General features: G+C 36.4%; 1 protein-coding gene across 1 annotated transcript in view; it reads right to left on the bottom strand.

Annotated features, from left to right (window-relative positions):
- Positions 1-20,182, bottom strand: part of LOC122808676 (asialoglycoprotein receptor 1-like) — a 453,754-nt gene that overhangs the window by 167,342 nt on the left and 266,230 nt on the right. Inside the window, exon 4 of the mRNA XM_044079654.1 lies at positions 13,196-13,297. Within this exon, the coding sequence (XP_043935589.1) occupies positions 13,196-13,297 (102 nt within the window). The remainder of the gene's footprint in view (positions 1-13,195; positions 13,298-20,182) is intronic.

Here is a 20,182-nt window from a genome sequence, read left to right as displayed (position 1 = left end):
TTGTTTTTTGTTTCTTTAGATTTTTTCAGGATGCTCCACAGACTTGGGATGTATGTGTGTGTCTAGGTGCTACTCTGATGATGCTTTGTGTGAAGTCATTTTTTACTACTCATTTCTTTGGCTTCCTAATATGAGATTAGAAAGATAGTTCGGATTTTGTACTAACTTTGATTGGCTACTATCGGTCACATGATCATGATGTGTTTAGACTGGTCAGTTATTATTGTATGCCGTTTAATTTTATGACACATGTAGTATTGCTGCATTCATTATTCTTGGGACTTTATGGTCTTATTTCCTTATTTCAGGTATGATGTTATTAGCTTGTTAAGATACTTTGAAGACGGCAATATTGGTTGTTTTATTTTTGCCGTTTTCTGATCTTTGCAACTTTTTATGGATTTACTTGTAAGATTTTTTGCTCTTCCTGTCTTACCTAAATTATGATGCTGGTTTATATATTTTTATATATTTTTATTGTTTAGGTACTAAGTGCATCATGATTACGACACTATTGATTTAGTTCAAGTGATGATGCTTTTAGATCTTTGCATTATTTATGATTGGCCAGTTTTAGTCACTTGACCATGTCACATTCCGATCAGTATTTGTTGATTATACTTGAATTTTTATTTTAGTAATAACATTTATGGTTTTGCCATGTCTTGAGATTCTACATGTTTTTTTCTTCCTTTAAGATACACTATACTTTAGATAGTTTATCATGAAGACGATAACAATAGTTATGTGATTTCTGATTGCGATGACAAAAGTTATGTGATTTCTGATTAATTTCTTTGGTTTCCATAGATTTTAACATTGTGGATTGACATAGTGTACCATGCCATATTTTAATTATTTTGTTCATAAGTATAATATCTGCAGGAATACCTCACAAAGATATAGGATAAGTTGTTCTGGTTTTGATTTTGGATTTAGGATAGTTACTTAGTTTAAGAGACCATGCTTTCAACACAAATAAGAGCATATATTTATATGTGGATAGAGTTTGATGGTGACTTCAACAGTGCCATTTTGACTTTTTATTTCATTGTATAAGCATACAATGTTTTCTGATGATTTTGTGTTTTGTTGTATCATGTTTTAACTGTGATGTTCTGTCTTAGAATGTGTTAGAAATTACTATTTTTTAAGATGATGTATATTTCTTTAAGATGATACATGTTTCTTTTTAATGGGTAATGCTGCTTGAGCTTGACTTACAACATGAGTTAAAAACAGCTCCAGCCTTAATTTGCTTTTAGACATGTGATTCTTGTTCTAAAAAATGATTTGCTAGGATTTGTTTTTTTTTAAATGCAGTTGTATGTTTTCACTTTATATTGGTCTGAAGGAGCAGAGAAGACTGAAAGTGCTTACCTGTTCAATTAAAGTATTCTTACTGTTTATACACTTTGAGCCATCTTTGCAGCTGTGTTTGGAAGGAGTTGTTATCTCTTGATATGTCTGTTGCTTTATACTCCAACCCTAACTGAGTGGTCTGCTTTGTCATTATGATTTCAGAAACAGGCCTTGCTTTAATTATTAATTTTGGATTTCAGTCAGAATGTCTATGCCTTCATTTGGTTTAATTGTTTATTGTAGTTTATGAGAAACTATTTGTGTTCCAATAACTCTTTCTGTTGCAGTGGGAAGATCTATCTTAAAGTTGACAAATGCTGCTCATGGTGAAATGTTGATTTTTAATTGCCTTAATATCATCCGTAGCTCATGCATTAACTTAAGAGGGTTTTGACTGTGAAACAAATAGTCTTAATGTTCTCATTTGTAGAGGAAGTGTTCAGCACCATAAAGCCTGACATTTGACTCAGAGATGATGACTAAACTTACAGTGCGAATAAACTGCTGTCTGCAATATAGAATGTGTTTACTTCATATTAAAGCATTTAGTGCTATTTTACAAATGTGTAGCGTGATTAAAAGTGATAACATCGAGAGTGCAAGGAAGGAGCCACAGCAGATCATGATTTCCATTTGTACAAGCCCCTGTACCCCCAAATAGACTCAATGCAATTTGAAAAACAACCAAAAACTGTTGAGCTCTAACTGCTGAATAGTTAAAACAATGTACTTTGAATAATTGCATGAACAACTCTCAAAGTCAAAAAGGTTCATTAAAGATTCTCATATAAAAGAACATACCATTTCTAATTTTCCCGACTTCTTTTTGTATCCGGTTCATCTCTTTCAAAACTTCACTGTAATTGTGACTCAGTTCTTTGTTTAGCTTCTCTTGTTTTAAATCTGAAACAGGAGAGGAAAATATACTTAAAATATGTTTTTGATGCTCCTAGTAAGTTATATTCCAAAGTGTATTCATTCTGTCTGCTTATTAGGTCACCTACTACATTTTAAGTAATTGTAGCCATAAACATGACAAGAATCTTAAACAGAAATGAGGGTTGTAATTTTACAAAGTGAATCAGAAGACCCTGTACCTACTACACAGGTAAGTTCTAGGCTAGCTGCTTTTGTGAGTCATATTCAATTTCCTTTTCAAAGCTGAGAATCAAACCCTGTATCTTGTAATTGTGAAATAAACATTTTAACCGTTATACCAACACCACAACCCCCTTTACTGAACAGTGTACTTATTCATGTTTCCATTCTATCTTGTGTAACCATTACTATTTTCTGTGCTTGACTAACTACTTTTAGAGGAATATTAACTCACATGCAAGTCTTCATACAATTTGGCTGAAGTGTAATGTTAATTGCAAACAAAAGATTACTTCTGAATCTCGGGGATTAGGTTACCATAAAAATACTCTCATGCTTGGGAATGATTGACTTGGAGAGTGAAGCACAGCATTGTGATCTGGACACTTGGTCAAACATTATTTTGCCAAACTGCAGTCGTGATCAAGACAGCATGTCTGATGCTTAAACTTTGAAGGTGTTTCCCCTTTCTTCAGGGAGGAAGGACCTAAGAGATGATTATATTCAGGATACAGCAGGTGTAATCTTCTATATGCAAGATGCGAGGGACTTTGATCCTCTCCACAGAAAATGTATTTGATTATTGATTCAGAAAATCATTTGCAGTCTGTCCAAATGTGCTAAAGTATGCTGATATTCATTGTTGCTTCAGCACATTCTGCATTCACTTCAGTCATTATTTATTTTAATGTGTGTATTGTAATTTCTGGGTTCTCATGTATTCTTTGATACTAAACACTTCACTACTAAGGAGCACTGACTGATGCCTGAATCTATCCACATCCTGGAGCACATGGAATTTTAATTTCAACTCATAAGGTTAGATTTTGATGAAGCTTAGCTATCCCTTACTGAACAGACAGTGTCTTGAGTGGAAGTAAACAAATGAACACATATATGTAGAATGCTCGCATGACACCTTGCTCACATTATTTGTGTCAACAAAGATGCTAAACTAACTGCAGAATTATTGTAATCTGAAATGATAAATACAGGAATTTATATATATATATATATATATATATATATATATATATATATATATATCGTATATATATATATATTATTAAATTATTCTTCTATGCATATCATACAAACATTGACCTGTTCTGGCCTAGGATATATTTAATTAATTGATAGAAACCTCCTGATATGCATAATTTTAAACAGGTTGTTCATTTTTATACTTAGTGGTGTTTCTCCACCATCGAAGCCCCAGCTTAATCTTGTTTCATCACTTTAATATTTTTATTGGCACAAACTTGTTCAAGTATTTCTTGTTCTTCCTTTTTCAAATTGTAAACTACTTTAGATTTATTAGTAGTCAACATTCTTCTGAAATCAACCTCACACATTTTTTTCAAATAATATAATTTGGGGTCTAAGGGGATAGACATGCTAGTCTGATAAAATCTTGACTATCCATTGTTTTATATTCTTATACCATAAAGCCAAATTTAATTTTCTGGAATACAGCTTAAATCTGTCAAGATGTTAGGAGTCATGGTCCTCCTTCTAGGTCAACATTCAGTTATTTTCAACTAAATGAGCACATACTAGATCACTGAAATTATATTTCATAAAACAATTACTATCATTGCAAATAATACTAGGGCCAATCACCTCCTGTAAGTATATGGACCTCATCTCCCCCTCCTCCTCCCTTGTCTGTTTCCCCCAAAATTCAAACCATAGATTCTGATGTTCTCCCCATATTTTGTTTGATTCATTAGTCTTTCTGACCTCCTAATTTGGGATGCTTCTAAAGGGACAACATCAGTGGGGGTACTTTCATACTCATTAATTGCCACATTTCTGTATTCATCACTTACATCATTCAACCATTATCAAATCTTACCTCCCTACTCTGTCTATTTTTTGGTATAGGATAGGGTTTACTCTTATCATAATCAATTTTAGCTCTCTTTAACTTCTTTTCATTTCTATTTCTAATTACTTTTGTAGAATTATTCATTTCCAAATATATTTTGTTATATTTAGATGTATGCACTTGAAATAACAAATCATTTCTCAACCTGCAGTCAAATATCCCTGTCCTTAATGAATTCTCAAGAACAGTCAATACATAATATCCTCAAGAAGCCTAGTACCTTCACCCCAGATGCACATCCCTTAGTTGAGGCCTTTGTTGAAGTTTGTGATAAAAAGATACATTAATTATTGACCGAGAGACATAAGCACACTTGTTATAATCTGACACCAGGTCAGAAGAAAGCTCTGCAAGAGTTATGGGCAGTCCAACATATAGAAATATGTCCTGCCAACAAAGAAGGATGCATGGTGGTCATAGACAGATATTTCTATCTTGAACAGATGCTGTCTATGCTCAGGTGATGAGACCACCTATATTGATATTGCAAAATTTAAAGTTGATGTCTTTATAAATACAGTTCATTTCTTTGTTTATGATTTATTCATGACAGGATTGATAGGGCAAGAGCTGTTTAATTATTTTACCATAAAAAAAAATGATTATGTATGGGTTACCTAAAGTCCATAAGAGCTGAAATAAGCCTCCCATGAGACCTAATCCGAGAGAGAGAGAGAGAGCCATCAGACCTATCCTCAGTTGTGTTAGAACAGTGTTAGAGGATACTAAGAATTTTCTGGAAGATTTATATTTCTGGGCTGAATCGGATCTCTGTGAAGATGACTTTCTTTTTGTGACTCTTGATGCTGCATCATTATTCACTGTAATTCCTAATGACATAGGGGTTGTGAATTTTAGTGAGTATCTAATTTTAAATACAGATATATCGATTAATAGGACTGAGCTACAGTACTATACACTATCATTGAAATTATACTTGAAAACAATGTTTTTACATTTGACAGTTGTTATTATTTACAGCAAACTAGTGTGGCCATGGACACTGCATGCACAAACAGTTATGCTAACTTGGTTCTGGCACACTGGGAGAATAACAAGGTCCTGAGTGGGAACACGTTTGTGCCTTCTATCTGCTTCTATAGGTGTTTTGAGGATGATATTTTTATTATACGGAGACATGGTGAAGATGAACTTAAAGTGTTTATAGATTGTTACATGGTACAACTAGCTTTCTTAAATTTAGCCATACATTTTCAAGAGAATCTATAGATGTTATAGATGTCACTGTTAGTAGAAAAGACCTGCATAATTTAGTGACTTGTATCCACAAGAAGCCATGTAAGAAAAACACTCTGTTATTGAGAAACAGTATGCATCCAGGTCACATTGCCTGTAACATTTTGAAAGGACAGTTTCTTAGAAACATGAGATTACACAATAGAGATGAAGATGTGAGAGTATAGCTCAAGTCCGATATTGACAAATGTGTCTTTGAAATATTAGCCTTGAGGAACACTATAGGTAAACCTTATTTGTCTAAGGATTCTGAACAAAGATCCAATCATTCTTTGTATATACATGATTATGGCAAGAAGAGAGCCGTACTTAGATGTCAATATTGTCTGTGACATTATGCCTAACAATTGGACTATCTTATTACCAGATCCTGCTGTCAGACAGGTTGTTGATTCATGAACTAGGTTTTATTTTAAAATAACCTGTCCCTAAAAAGGCAATTGTGCTATAAGAATCATGCTGCCTCAGGGTCTGTTGCTTCAGATAAAAAGGCATTTAATGCCATGATTGCAGGGCTTGTAAATTTATCCTTACATGCACCTCCTTGAACATCATGCCCTCTGGAACTAAAATGAATCTTGACTTTTATGCTGACTGCAGAAGCAGTGTATTATATTACCTGTTGTGAATGCAGGTGCTTTTTATATAGGCAAAACCAATAGGTCATTCAGGATAGAATCTTGAACATGCTAGTATTATTGTAAATGTAAAGCACGAGTTCTTAGCTAAACACATTAAGTGGAACAGGACATTCTTTACATTTTCTGTTTTAGAGCAAAATGAAGAATAATGGAAAGAAATTGGACATAAAGAATAAGACAGAAAATAGTAAAAAAAGTGGATACTGTTGCTGAAAGCAGATGTTGAACCAGGGCTGAATGAGAAAATGTCATCCAAACCAATATTTAAATGAGACCTTTGTGCATTTAACTCTCATTCCTAGTAGCAGTTTTATGTGAATTTTTTTTTTGTATTGAGTAATATTTCTTGAAGAAACTATAGCATTGATTGATGTTTCCACATTCATGTCTCATAGTACTTTTTTATCACCATTATGTCTATTTTTATTATATTATATATTTTTAGATGTGGTAAGTTGTTTTTTGTTTCTTTAGATTTTTTCAGGATGCTCCACAGACTTAGGATGTATGTGTATGGCTAGGTGCTACTCTGATGATGCTTTGTGTGAAGTCATTTTTACTACTCATTTCTTTGGCTTCCTAATATGAGCTTAGAAAGATAGTTCGGATTTTGTACTAACTTTGATTGGCTACTATCGGTCACATGATCATGATGTGTTTAGATCAGTTATTATTGTATGCTGTTTAATTTTATGACACATGTAGTATTGCTGCATTCATTATTCTTGGGACTTTATGGTCTTACTTCCTTATTTCAGGTATGATGTTATTAGCTTGTTAGGATACTTTGAAGACGGCAATATTGGTTGTTTTATTTTTGCCGTTTTCTGATCTTTGCAACTTTTTATGGATTTACTTGTAAGATTTTTTGCTCTTCCTGTCTTACCAAATTATGATGCTGGTTTATATTTTTATATATTTTTATTGTTTAGGTACTAAGTGCATCATGATTACGACACTATTGATTTAGTTCAAGTGATGATGCTTTTAGATCTTTGCATTATTTATGATTGGCCAGTTTTAGTCACTTGACACATTCACATCTGATCAGTATTTGTTGATTATACTTGAGTTTTTATTTAGTAATAACTTATGGCTTTATGTCTTGAGATTCTACATGTTTTTTTCTTCCTTTAAGATACACTGTACTTTAGATAGTTTATCATGAAGACGATGACAATAGTTATGCGATTTCTGATTGCGATGACAAAAGTTATATGATTTCTGATTGATTTCTTTGGTTTCCATAGATTTTAACATTGTGATTGACATAGTGTACCATGCCATATTTTAATTATTTTGTTCATAAGTATAATATCTGCAGGAATACCTCACTAAGATATAGGATAAGTTGTTCTGTTTTTGATTTTGGATTTAGGATAGTTACTTAGTTTAAGAGACCATGCTTTCAACACACAAATAAGAGCATATATTTATATGTGGATAGAGTTTGATGGTGACTTCAACAGTGCCATTTTGACTTTTTATTTCATTGTATAAGCAAACAATGTTTTCTTGATGATTTTGTGTTTTGCTGTATCATGTTTTAACTGTGATGTTCTGTCTTAGAATGTTAGAAATTACTATTTTTAAGATGATGTATATTTCTTTAAGATGATACATGTTTCTTTAATGGGCAATGCTGCTTGAGCTTGACTTATAACATGAGTTAAAACAGCTCCAGCCTTAATTTGCTTTTTAGACATGTGATTCTTGTTCTAAAAAATGATTTGCTAGGATTTGTTTTTTAAATGCAGTTGTATGTTTTCACTTCTATATTGGTCTGAAGGAGCAGAGAAGACTGAAAGCGCTTACCTGTTCAATTAAAAGTATTCTTACTGTTTATACACTTTGAGCCATCTTTTGCAGCTGTGTTTGGAAGGAGTTGTTATCTCTGATATGTCTGTTGCTTTATACTCCAACCCTAACTGAGTGGTCTGCTTTGTCATGATGATTTCAGAAACAGGCCTTGCTTTAATTATTAACTTTGATTCCAGTCAGAATGTCTATGCTCTTCATTTGGTTTAATTGTTTATTGTAGTTTATGAGAAACTATTTGTGTTCCAATAACTTTTCTGTTGCAGTGGGAAGATCTATCTAAAGTTGACAAATGCTGCTCATGGTGAAATGTTGATTTTTAATTGCCTTTAATATCATCCGTAGCTCATGCATTAACTTAAGAGGGTTTTGACTGTGAAACAAATAGTTTTAATGTTCTCATTTGTAGAGGAAGTTTTCAGCACCATAAAGCCTGACATTTGACTCCAGAGATGATGACTAAACTTACAGTGCGAATAAACTGCTGTCTGCAATATAGAATGTGTTTACTTCATATTAAAGCATTTAGTGCTATGTTACAAATGTAGCGTGATTAAAAGTCATAACATCGAGAGTGCAAGGACGGAGCCACAGCAGATCATGATTTCCATTTGTACAAGCCCCTGTACCCCCCAAACAGACTCAATGCAATTTGAAAAACAACCAAAAATTGTTGAGCTCTAACTGCTGAATAGTTAAAACAATGTACTTTGAATAATTGCATGAACAACTCTCAAAGTCAAAAAGGTTCATTAAAGATTCTCATATAAAGAACATACCATTTCTAATTTTCCCGACTGCTTTGTATCCAGTTCATCTCTTTCAAAACTTCACTGTAATTGTGACTCAGTTCTTTGTTTAGCTTCTCTTGTTTTAAATCTGAAACAGGAGAGGAAAAATACTAAAATATGTTTTGATGCTCCTAGTAAGTTATATTCCAAAGTGTATTCATTCTGTTCGCTTATTAGGTCACCTACTACATTTTAAGTAATTGTAGCCATAAACATGACAAGAATCTTAAACAGAAATGAGGGTTGTAATTTTACAAAGTGAATCAGAAGACCCTGTACCTACTACACAGGTTAAGTTCTAGGCTAATGTTTTGTGAGTCATATTCACTTTCTTTTCAAAGCTGAGAATCAAACCCTGTATCTTGTAATTGTGAAATAAACATTTTAACCGTTATACCAACACCACAACCCCTTTACTGAACAACAGTGTACTTATTCATGTTTCCATTCTATCTTGTGTAACCATTACTATTTTCTGTGCTTGGCTAACTACTTTTAGAGGAATATTAACTCACATGCAAATCTTCATACAATTTGGCTGAAGTGTAATGTTAATTGCAAACAATAGATTACTTTTGAATCTCGGGATTAGGTTACCATAAAATACTCATGCTTGGAAATGATTGATTTGGAGAGTGGAAGCAGCATTGTGATCTGGACACTTGGTCAAACATTATATTGCCAAACTGCAGTCATGATCAAGACATCATGTCTGATGCTTAAACTTTGAAGGTGTTTCCCCTTTCTTTAGGGAGGAAGGACCTAAGAGATGATTATATTCAGGATACAGCAGGTGTAATCTTCTATATGCAAGATGCGAGGGACTTTGATCCTCCACAGAAAATGTATTTGATTATTGATTCAGAAAATCATTTGCAGTCTGTCCAAATGTGCTAAAGTATGCTGATATTTATTGTTGCTTCAGCACATTCTGCATTCACTTCAGTCATTATTTATTTTAATGTGTGCATTGCAATTTCTGGGTTCTCATGTATTCTTTGATACAAAACACTTCACTACTAAGGAGCACTGACTGATGCCTGAGTCTATCCACATCCTGGAGCACATGGAATTTTAATTTCAACTCATAAGGTTAGATTTTGATGAAGCTTACAGAACAGACAGTGTCTTGAGTGGAAGTAAACAAATGAACACATATATGTAGAATGCTCGCATGACACCTTGCTCACATTATTTGTGTCAACAAAGATGCTAAACTAACTGCAGAATTATTGTAATCTGAAATGATAAATACAGGAATTTATAAACAGCCCCAGCATGCTGTACAGCTCATACTTAAAGGTCCTGCTCCCATGATGGAGTATTTGGAGACATGCTAGCCACAGTGGGGAAAGACCTTATTATTGTCTAATTTGCATGTCTTTGAATCACAATTAATTGTTGCAGTGCAGATCAGTGCTGATCTGCACTTTTTATGGTAGGTAACTGCTGAGGCCTCTTCATGCAAGCTTAGAGTACTTCCTTGGTGTTCCCTGCACCCCTGATCCCCATACTGGTTAAGGTGATATTATGGCATGACAGTAGAACACCTCTTGGCTAGTACCCCCAGATACCTATACTGAGGGCTTGTAAATTTATCCTTACATGCACCTCCTTTGGAACATCATGCCTCTGGAATCCAAATGAATCTTGACTTTTATGCTGACTGCAGAAGAAAGTGTGTATTATATTACCTGTTGTGAATGCAGTGCCTTTTATATAGACAAAACTAATAGGTCGCTCAAGATGAATCTTTACATGCTAGGAATATTGCAAAATGTGCCGAAGTTCCTTAGCTAAACACATTATGTGCAGTGGAACAGGACATTCTTTTACATTTTCTGTTTTAGAGCAAATGAAGAATAATGGAAAGAAATTGGACATAAAGAATAAGACAGAAAATAGTAAAAAAAGTGGATACTGTTGCTGAAAGCAGATGTTGAACCAGGGCTGAATGAGAAAATGTCATCCAAACCAATATTTAAAATGAGACCTTTGTGCATTTAACTCTCATTCCTTAGCAGTTTTATGTGAATTTTTTTTTTGTATTGAGTAATATTTCTTGAAGAAACTATAGCATTGATTGATGTTTCCACATTCATGTCTCATAGTACTTTTTTATCACCATTATGTCTATTTTTTATTATATTATATATTTTTAGATGTGGTAAGTTGTTTTTTTTGTTTCTTTAGATTTTTTCAGGATGCTCCACAGACTTAGGATGTATGTGTATGGCTAGGTGCTACTCTGATGATGCTTTGTGTGAAGTCATTTTTACTACTCATTTCTTTGGCTTCCTAATATGAGCTTAGAAAGATAGTTCGGATTTTGTACTAACTTTGATTGGCTACTATCGGTCACATGATCATGATGTGTTTAGACTGGTCAGTTATTATTGTATGCTGTTTAATTTTATGACACATGTAGTATTGCTGCATTCATTATTCTTGGGACTTTATGGTCTTACTTCCTTATTTCAGGTATGATGTTATTAGCTTGTTAGGATACTTTGAAGACGGCAATATTGGTTGTTTTATTTTTGCCGTTTTCTGATCTTTGCAACTTTTTATGGATTTACTTGTAAGATTTTTTGCTCTTCCTGTCTTACCTAAATTATGATGCTGGTTTATATATTTTTATATATTTTTATTGTTTAGGTACTAAGTGCATCATGATTACGACACTATTGATTTAGTTCAAGTGATGATGCTTTTAGATCTTTGCATTATTTATGATTGGCCAGTTTTAGTCACTTGACCACTTCACATTCCGATCAGTATTTGTTGATTATACTTGAGTTTTTATTTTAGTAATAACGTTTATGGTTTTGCTATGTCTTGAGATTCTACATGTTTTTTTCTTCCTTTAAGATACACTGTACTTTAGATAGTTTATCATGAAGATGATGACAATAGTTATGCGATTTCTGATTGCGATGACAAAAGTTATATGATTTCTGATTGATTTCTTTGGTTTCCATAGATTTTAACATTGTGGATTGACATAGTGTACCATGCCATATTTTAATTATTTTGTTCATAAGTATAATATCTGCAGGAATACCTCACTAAGATATAGGATAAGTTGTTCTGTTTTTGATTTTGGATTTAGGATAGTTACTTAGTTTAAGAGACCATGCTTTCAACACAAATAAGAGCATATATTTATATGTGGATAGAGTTTGATGGTGACTTCAACAGTGCCATTTTGACTTTTTATTTCATTGTATAAGCAAACAATGTTTGCTGATGATTTTGTGTTTTGCTGTATCATGTTTTAACTGTGATGTTCTGTCTTAGAATGTGTTAGAAATTACTATTTTTTAAGATGATGTATATTTCTTTAAGATGATACATGTTTCTTTTTAATGGGTAATGCTGCTTGAGCTTGACTTATAACATGAGTTAAAAACAGCTCCAGCCTTAATTTGCTTTTAGACATGTGATTCTTGTTCTAAAAAATGATTGGCTAGGATTTGTTTTTTTTTAAATGCAGTTGTATGTTTTCACTTTATATTGGTCTGAAGGAGCAGAGAAGACTGAAAGCGCTTACCTGTTCAATTAAAGTATTCTTACTGTTTATACACTTTGAGCCATCTTTGCAGCTGTGTTTGGAAGGAGTTGTTATCTCTTGATATGTCTGTTGCTTTATACTCCAACCCTAACTGAGTGGTCTGCTTTGTCATGATGATTTCAGAAACAGGCCTTGCTTTAATTATTAACTTTGGATTCCAGTCAGAATGTCTATGCCTTCATTTGGTTTAATTGTTTGTTGTAGTTTATGAGAAACTATTTGTGTTCCAATAACTCTTTCTGTTGCAGTGGGAAGATCTATCTTAAAGTTGACAAATGCTGCTCATGGTGAAATGTTGATTTTTAATTGCCTTAATATCATCCGTAGCTCATGCATTAACTTAAGAGGGTTTTGACTGTGAAACAAATAGTTTTAATGTTCTCATTTGTAGAGGAAGTTTTCAGCACCATAAAGCCTGACATTTGACTCAGAGATGATGACTAAACTTACAGTGCGAATAAACTGCTGTCTGCAATATAGAATGTGTTTACTTCATATTAAAGCATTTAGTGCTATGTTACAAATGTGTAGCGTGATTAAAAGTGATAACATCGAGAGTGCAAGGACGGAGCCACAGCAGATCATGATTTCCATTTGTACAAGCCCCTGTACCCCCCAAACAGACTCAATGCAATTTGAAAAACAACCAAAAATTGTTGAGCTCTAACTGCTGAATAGTTAAAACAATGTACTTTGAATAATTGCATGAACAACTCTCAAAGTCAAAAAGGTTCATTAAAGATTCTCATATAAAAGAACATACCATTTCTAATTTTCCCGACTTCGTTTTGTATCCAGTTCATCTCTTTCAAAACTTCACTGTAATTGTGACTCAGTTCTTTGTTTAGCTTCTCTTGTTTTAAATCTGAAACAGGAGAGGAAAAATATACTTAAAATATGTTTTTGATGCTCCTAGTAAGTTATATTCCAAAGTGTATTCATTCTGTCTGCTTATTAGGTCACCTACTACATTTTAAGTAATTGTAGCCATAAACATGACAAGAATCTTAAACAGAAATGAGGGTTGTAATTTTACAAAGTGAATCAGAAGACCCTGTCATATTCAATTTCCTTTTCAAAGCTGAGAATCAAACCCTGTATCTTGTAATTGTGAAATAAACATTTTAACCGTTATACCAACACCACAACCCCCTTTACTGAACAGTGTACTTATTCATGTTTCCATTCTATCTTGTGTAACCATTACTATTTTCTGTGCTTGGCTAACTACTTTTAGAGGAATATTAACTCACATGCAAATCTTCATACAATTTGGCTGAAGTGTAATGTTAATTGCAAACAATAGATTACTTCTGAATCTCGGGGATTAGGTTACCATAAAAATACTCTCATGCTTGGAAATGATTGATTTGGAGAGTGAAGCACAGCATTGTGATCTGGACACTTGGTCAAACATTATATTGCCAAACTGCAGTCATGATCAAGACATCATGTCTGATGCTTAAACTTTGAAGGTGTTTCCCCTTTCTTTAGGGAGGAAGGACCTAAGAGATGATTATATTCAGGATACAGCAGGTGTAATCTTCTATATGCAAGATGCGAGGGACTTTGATCCTCTCCACAGAAAATGTATTTGATTATTGATTCAGAAAATCATTTGCAGTCTGTCCAAATGTGCTAAAGTATGCTGATATTTATTGTTGCTTCAGCACATTCTGCATAAAGTATGCTGATATTTATTGTTGCTTCAGCACATTCTGCATTCACTTCAGTCATTATTTATTTTAATGTGTGCATTGCAATTTCTGGGTTCTCATGTATTCTTTGATACAAAACACTTCACTACTAAGGAGCACTGACTGATGCCTGAGTCTATCCACATCCTGGAGCACATGGAATTTTAATTTCAACTCATAAGGTTAGATTTTGATGAAGCTTAGCTATCCCTTACTGAACAGACAGTGTCTTGAGTGGAAGTAAACAAATGAACACATATATGTAGAATGCTCGCATGACACCTTGCTCACATTATTTGTGTCAACAAAGATGCTAAACTAACTGCAGAATTATTGTAATCTGAAATGATAAATACAGGAATTTATAAACAGCCCCAGCATGCTGTACAGCTCATACTTAAAGGTCCTGCTCCCATGCTGTACAGCTCATACTTAAAGGTCCTGCTCCCATGATGGAGTATTTGGAGACATGCTAGCCACAGTGGGGAAAGACCTTATTATTGTCTAATTTGCATGTCTTTGAATCACAATTAACTATTGCAAAGTGCAGATCAGTGCTGATCTGCACTTTTATGGTAGGTAACTGCTGAGGCCTCTTCATGCAAGCTTAGAGTACTTCCTTGGTGTTCCCTGCACCCCTGATCCCCATACTGGTTAAGGTGATATTATGGCATGACAGTAGAACACCTAGTGGCTAGTACCCCCAGATACCTATACTGGTTAAGGTACCATTGTGGCATAAATGTAGTATCCTTGATGGTTAGTGTTGCCCCATCTCCCCATCCCAATATTAGTTAAGGTGCCATTATGACACTAGTTTATTATGCCTAGTGTCTAGTGTTCCCCCCATGCTGATCCCCACACTTGTTAAGGTGCTGTTATGATATGGGTGTGGTATCGCTGGTGGCTAGTGTTGGCATGTTCTCCCAAACCCCGATCCCTGTACTGGTTAGGTGTTGTTTTGGCAGAAGTGTAGTATCCTAGTGGTCCCCCCACCCAATGTTGTAGACTATTCAAGTTAGTCTATGGGTGTCTAGGGGTATGGCAGCCACCCTAACCTACCCACACACACACACACACACACACACACACACACACACACACACACACACACACACACACACACACACGCAGACAGGAAGACACACACAGATATACACACTCACACATAAAACTCACCCAGGCAGGCATACACTTATTGACTACACTCACTCACTCACTCACTCACTCACTCACTCACTCACTCACTCACTCACTCACTCACTCACTCACTCACTCACTCACTCACTCACTCACTCACTCACTCACTCACACACTCACCCACTCACCAATGACTGTACTGTACTGTACCACTAAACTCCCCAGTACTTACCTCTTCCATGACTGATGAACATGGCATTTTTGCAGTTTTCAATATTGCAATGAATTAGTGACAGCCATGCTGATATACACATCACAGCAATTTCTTGAATCACTTGGTGTGCAGATGCCTTCTTGGAGGCAATTCCAGGAGAGAAACCACATGGTTAATTACCATACATCTCTTCCTGGACTGCCTCAATAGTATACAGCACAGCTGCACAGCCAGCCTACTTGATGCTACATGTCTTCATGGTAGCAGCACCATCTTAGGGCTGCCTCTAAATTCAAAAAGGTTCATGCAAGGTGTACAAGAGGTGTACACCTCATGGTACCCTTTATGAACTCCTCCTTCATTGTTTGAAATCTGTACGGCTCATAAATTGGTTGTATCTTTATTTTTTGTACCATCAACATGTGCTTTCTATGTTGTTTAGTTTCTTCAGTCAGCTGCCTGTTGGGTGCCAGGATCTGCCACATAACGCATGCACTCAAATCACTCCACAAAAAGTACAAATACAACTCTGTCATTGTCCATGCTGGAGTGAATGACTTGAGATGTTCCTCCCTGGATTACATGAAAAGAGACATGGAAGAGCTCTCGGATCATGTGGCTCAGGCAGGTATGACCCTAGCCCTGAGTAGCATACTGCCTTCGCCCAGAATTATACCACAGTTTAAGGACAAAATGACTGACTTCAGCAATTGGCTAAGCTTCTGGTGTCATTCAAAGGGGATCCAGTATCTGTCTGCCTGGGAAGACATGATCGACAAACCACGATGCTTTGCCAGAGATGGTCTGCACCTGTCACCCCTGGGATTCAGGTTACTGGCTAAAGCTCTTGCCACCCCCATAGTGCCTTTTTTAGGCAAGATTCAAAGGACAAAACCACCACCGTAACAGATACAAGCATGCAAAATCTGAAGGTAATGCTACTCAATGCTAGAAGTCTAAACCTCAAAATGCACTCCCTCGAGGCACTCCTAAAAATGGAGAACATTGATATGTGCAGTAACTGAGACCTGGTTCAAGGTTCCAGAGAGCACCCCTGCAATACCAGGCTACAACTCTTACCACACTTGTTGGCCACAAAACCAAGACCGAAAAACTAAAGTGGAGGAGTGTCCATATTCACCAAGGATATTCACACCTCCAGGCTAGTTGCCCAACACAATGCATCTGAAATTCTCCAGGTGCAACTAACACTAGGTAAGATTGCAATCCAAATTGCAGCTTGCTACAGATCCCCCACCATGCCCCAAGATTCTCACTACACCTTTCTAAACTTACTGGAAAATATTAAGATACAACCAAACACCCTAATACTGGGTGATTTCAACTACCCTGCCATTAACTGGGAAAACTACTCAGGTACAAACTCCTTTTCCCAACGGTTCTTGGAATTCATAAATTCCAACACCATGGATCAACTAATCCATTGTCCCACCAGGGGCTCCAATATCCTAGACCTGGTTATTACCAACATGGGAGATAGATGCTCCACACCAGTGGTCACCCCCTCATTGGTCATGTCTGACCATAAGCAAATCACCCTTGACATCCACATCCCACCCCGACCCCCCAGTAAGGAAACCTCCTTAAAAAGCTTCTCCAAAGCCAACTTCATGCTGCTGAAGTCAGAAGTGACAAACTTCATGACACCCATGCAGATGGCATCTGAAAGTTCGACTGCAGAATCCTACACTAAGACAGTGGATGAGCACATCCACTCATGCATGAATCGTGCCATCCCAAATAGAACCAAGATGCTCTCCTCCAAAAAAAGGAAGCCAATCTGGTGGTCCCCTGCTATAAACAAACTATACAACAGAAGGAAGAAACTGTTGCAGAAAAGAGGTAAATCCCAGGATGCAAAAAACTCCCTCACCAGCCTCAGTAAGAAGCTGAGATCCCTCATAAAATCCTCAAAAGCTAGTTACAAAAATAAAATTGCCAAAGATTCCAAAGACAACCACAAGGCATTCTATAGTTATGTCAAGAATCTAAATGGCAATGCTCAGATCTGCTCTGAGCTACAACAGAATGGCATTAAATATACTGATCCCAAGGATATTGCCAATATCCTGGCAGATCGATTTAGTGCTAACTTTATCCCCCTCTCACCCCCTAAGGGGCCCATCTCAATACCAAAAGTTTGTCAAATTCTGGTAATCATGGCCACACAAGTAGAAACCACACTCTCCAAAGCTAAAAATACAGCATCCATGGGACAAGATGACATCCCAGGCTGTGTACTACATGAACTACAAAATGAACTGGCACCTCACTTAAGTGTCATGTTTAATCATAGCCTCACCTCAGGCTTTGTGGCCACTGAATGGTGCACAGCTACAGTTATCCCACTCCACAAGGGGGATCCACCTTGGATCCCGGGAACTACCGTCCCATCAGTCTGACAAGCCTGATCTGCAAGGGCATGGAACGCATTATCATGGAACTTATAAACAAAGACACTGGAAACCTTCAAACACTGGACCCCACCCAGTTTGAGTTTGTGAAGGGCCGATCTTGTCTTCTGAACCTGATGGACTTCTTCAAATCAGTCTCCAGAGCTGTAGACAAGGGTAAGGCGGTCCACACAGCCTATCTGGACCTCGCCAAGGCCTTCGACACCATCCCCCACTCTGGAATCATAGATAAACTTACTAAGCTGGGCATAAATCCCTACATCACTCAATGGGTTGACAACTGGCTTACTGACAGAACCCAGACTGTAAAAGTAGCCGACTTCAAATCCAGGTCCAAACAAGTGACAAGTGGAGTACCTCAGGGTTTAGTCCTGGGACCACTCTTGTTTGGCATCTCCTTCTCTGAAGTACAGGCCAACACTAAGGGACTCTGGCTAACAAAGTTCACAGATGGCTGCAAACTGGGAGCCATTATTGAATCCCCAAATGATGTGGATATTCTACAAAAGGGCCTTACAGAAACAGATGCCTAATGCCAGAGCTATGGGCTCAAGCTTAATGCCAAGAAATGTATAGTTATCCCCTTTGGAAAAAAACATGTACCCATGAATTACCACATAGGTGGCAGTACACTAAACATTGAAAGTGTGACGAGAGACTTAGGGACACAGGTGGACAGTGGTCTGACTTTCGATAACCACATCACCACAACAGTCAGAAAATCCTTCTATGTGGCACACCTCATCACTAAGGGCTTTTCATCCAGAAAAAAAGAGGTCATTGTCCCACTGTACTCATCCCTCATTAGACCCATTATAGAGTATAATGCCCCTTTTGGTATGTACCTCACAAGACATCTGCAACAGCTGAAAAGGCCACAGAAATACCTCACTAAAAGAATCACAGGCCTAAACCAGATGCTATATGCTGAGCGTCTAAAAAAACTCCAGCTATACTCTGTGGCATATCGTCTACTCAGAGGCGATCTCTGCTTAACATACAAGGCCATGTCAAACCCTGAGCTGTTGGACATGCTCCACTTAAAGAAATCCCAATCCCTCAGAGCCACACACTCCAGGGATCTAAACCTTGTCATCACAATGAACAAAACATGCTGGAGGGATAGGATCCTGACCCAGAAACTCCCCATACTCTGGAATAGACTGCCCATACATGTCAAGCAGAGCTCCTCCTTGGCCCTCTTCAAAAGGAACCTTGATGATTGGATGGGAGATAGGAAATTTACCCTGGGGATCATGTTAATCGCCCTGTTAGACAGGGGTCCAGGAAAGTAAATACTGTGGGAAGAAATATCCAGGGAATTGTTATGGCCAGGCTTGTATAGACCCTAGGGCCAATAGCCTAGTACCAACCTATGAACCTATGAACCTTAGATTTTGTGGAGTTCTAATGATAACTTAATTTATAGCATGATTTTCTATTATTTAAACATTTCTTTCTTAATTATTTTTCAATAATTTCAGATTTAAATATTGTGCTACATACTGAGCTACTGATTTTCTTTTATGTCTTATACACAAATAATCATTTACATTTATTCATTTAACATTAGTTTCATTATAGCAAAAGTAACCTACATTGCACATACATTTATGATACACATGTGACCACTGAGTCTTTTTTACTGAATGTATCACAGAATATTCATGGTGTTTGTTTGTCTTTTGGCTTTTCCCGGTTAGGGGTTGCCACAGCATAACTCCAGTCCACAAATGATTGGCAGTGGATTTTTATGGTGCCAAGTTGCCAGCCCGATGCCCAACCTTCAAAGAAGGCACACCCATTCACGCATGCACCTACCTGCATGTCTTTAGACATCACTCGACCATGGGGAGAACATGCAGACTTCACACAGAAGGCACTCCAGCTGAGAATCAAAAGGGATAATCTCTTGCTGTGAGGCGACAATGCTAACCGCTGCACCACTGCGGCCATATCACAGAATATTCATGTCATTTGCATTATTTTATTTGTCCCTTCTTGTAGCCATGTGCTACATCATTTTCTAGATTAACACCTAAAAGATGAGAAGATTATTCTAATGACATTCTTATTCTGAAATTCTCCAGCAGTGTATAGACCAGTCAAATGCTTGGTTTGTTAAATGTGGGTTTACCATCAACACCAAGATCTCAGCACAATTAGTTACCCTGACAGGATAAATTACTGGCCACTACTCTGTTGTACAGACTACAGAAGTATGATCATAATTTTAGCCTTGTTTTCTGTTCTGTGAATGAGCC

Source organism: Protopterus annectens, chromosome 8.part0 (genome assembly GCF_019279795.1).
Source record: "Protopterus annectens isolate FY-2018-M chromosome 8.part0, PAN1.0, whole genome shotgun sequence".
In the NCBI taxonomy this organism is placed as follows: domain Eukaryota; kingdom Metazoa; phylum Chordata; order Ceratodontiformes; family Protopteridae; genus Protopterus; species Protopterus annectens.
This window is presented reverse-complemented; position numbering and strand designations above follow the sequence as displayed.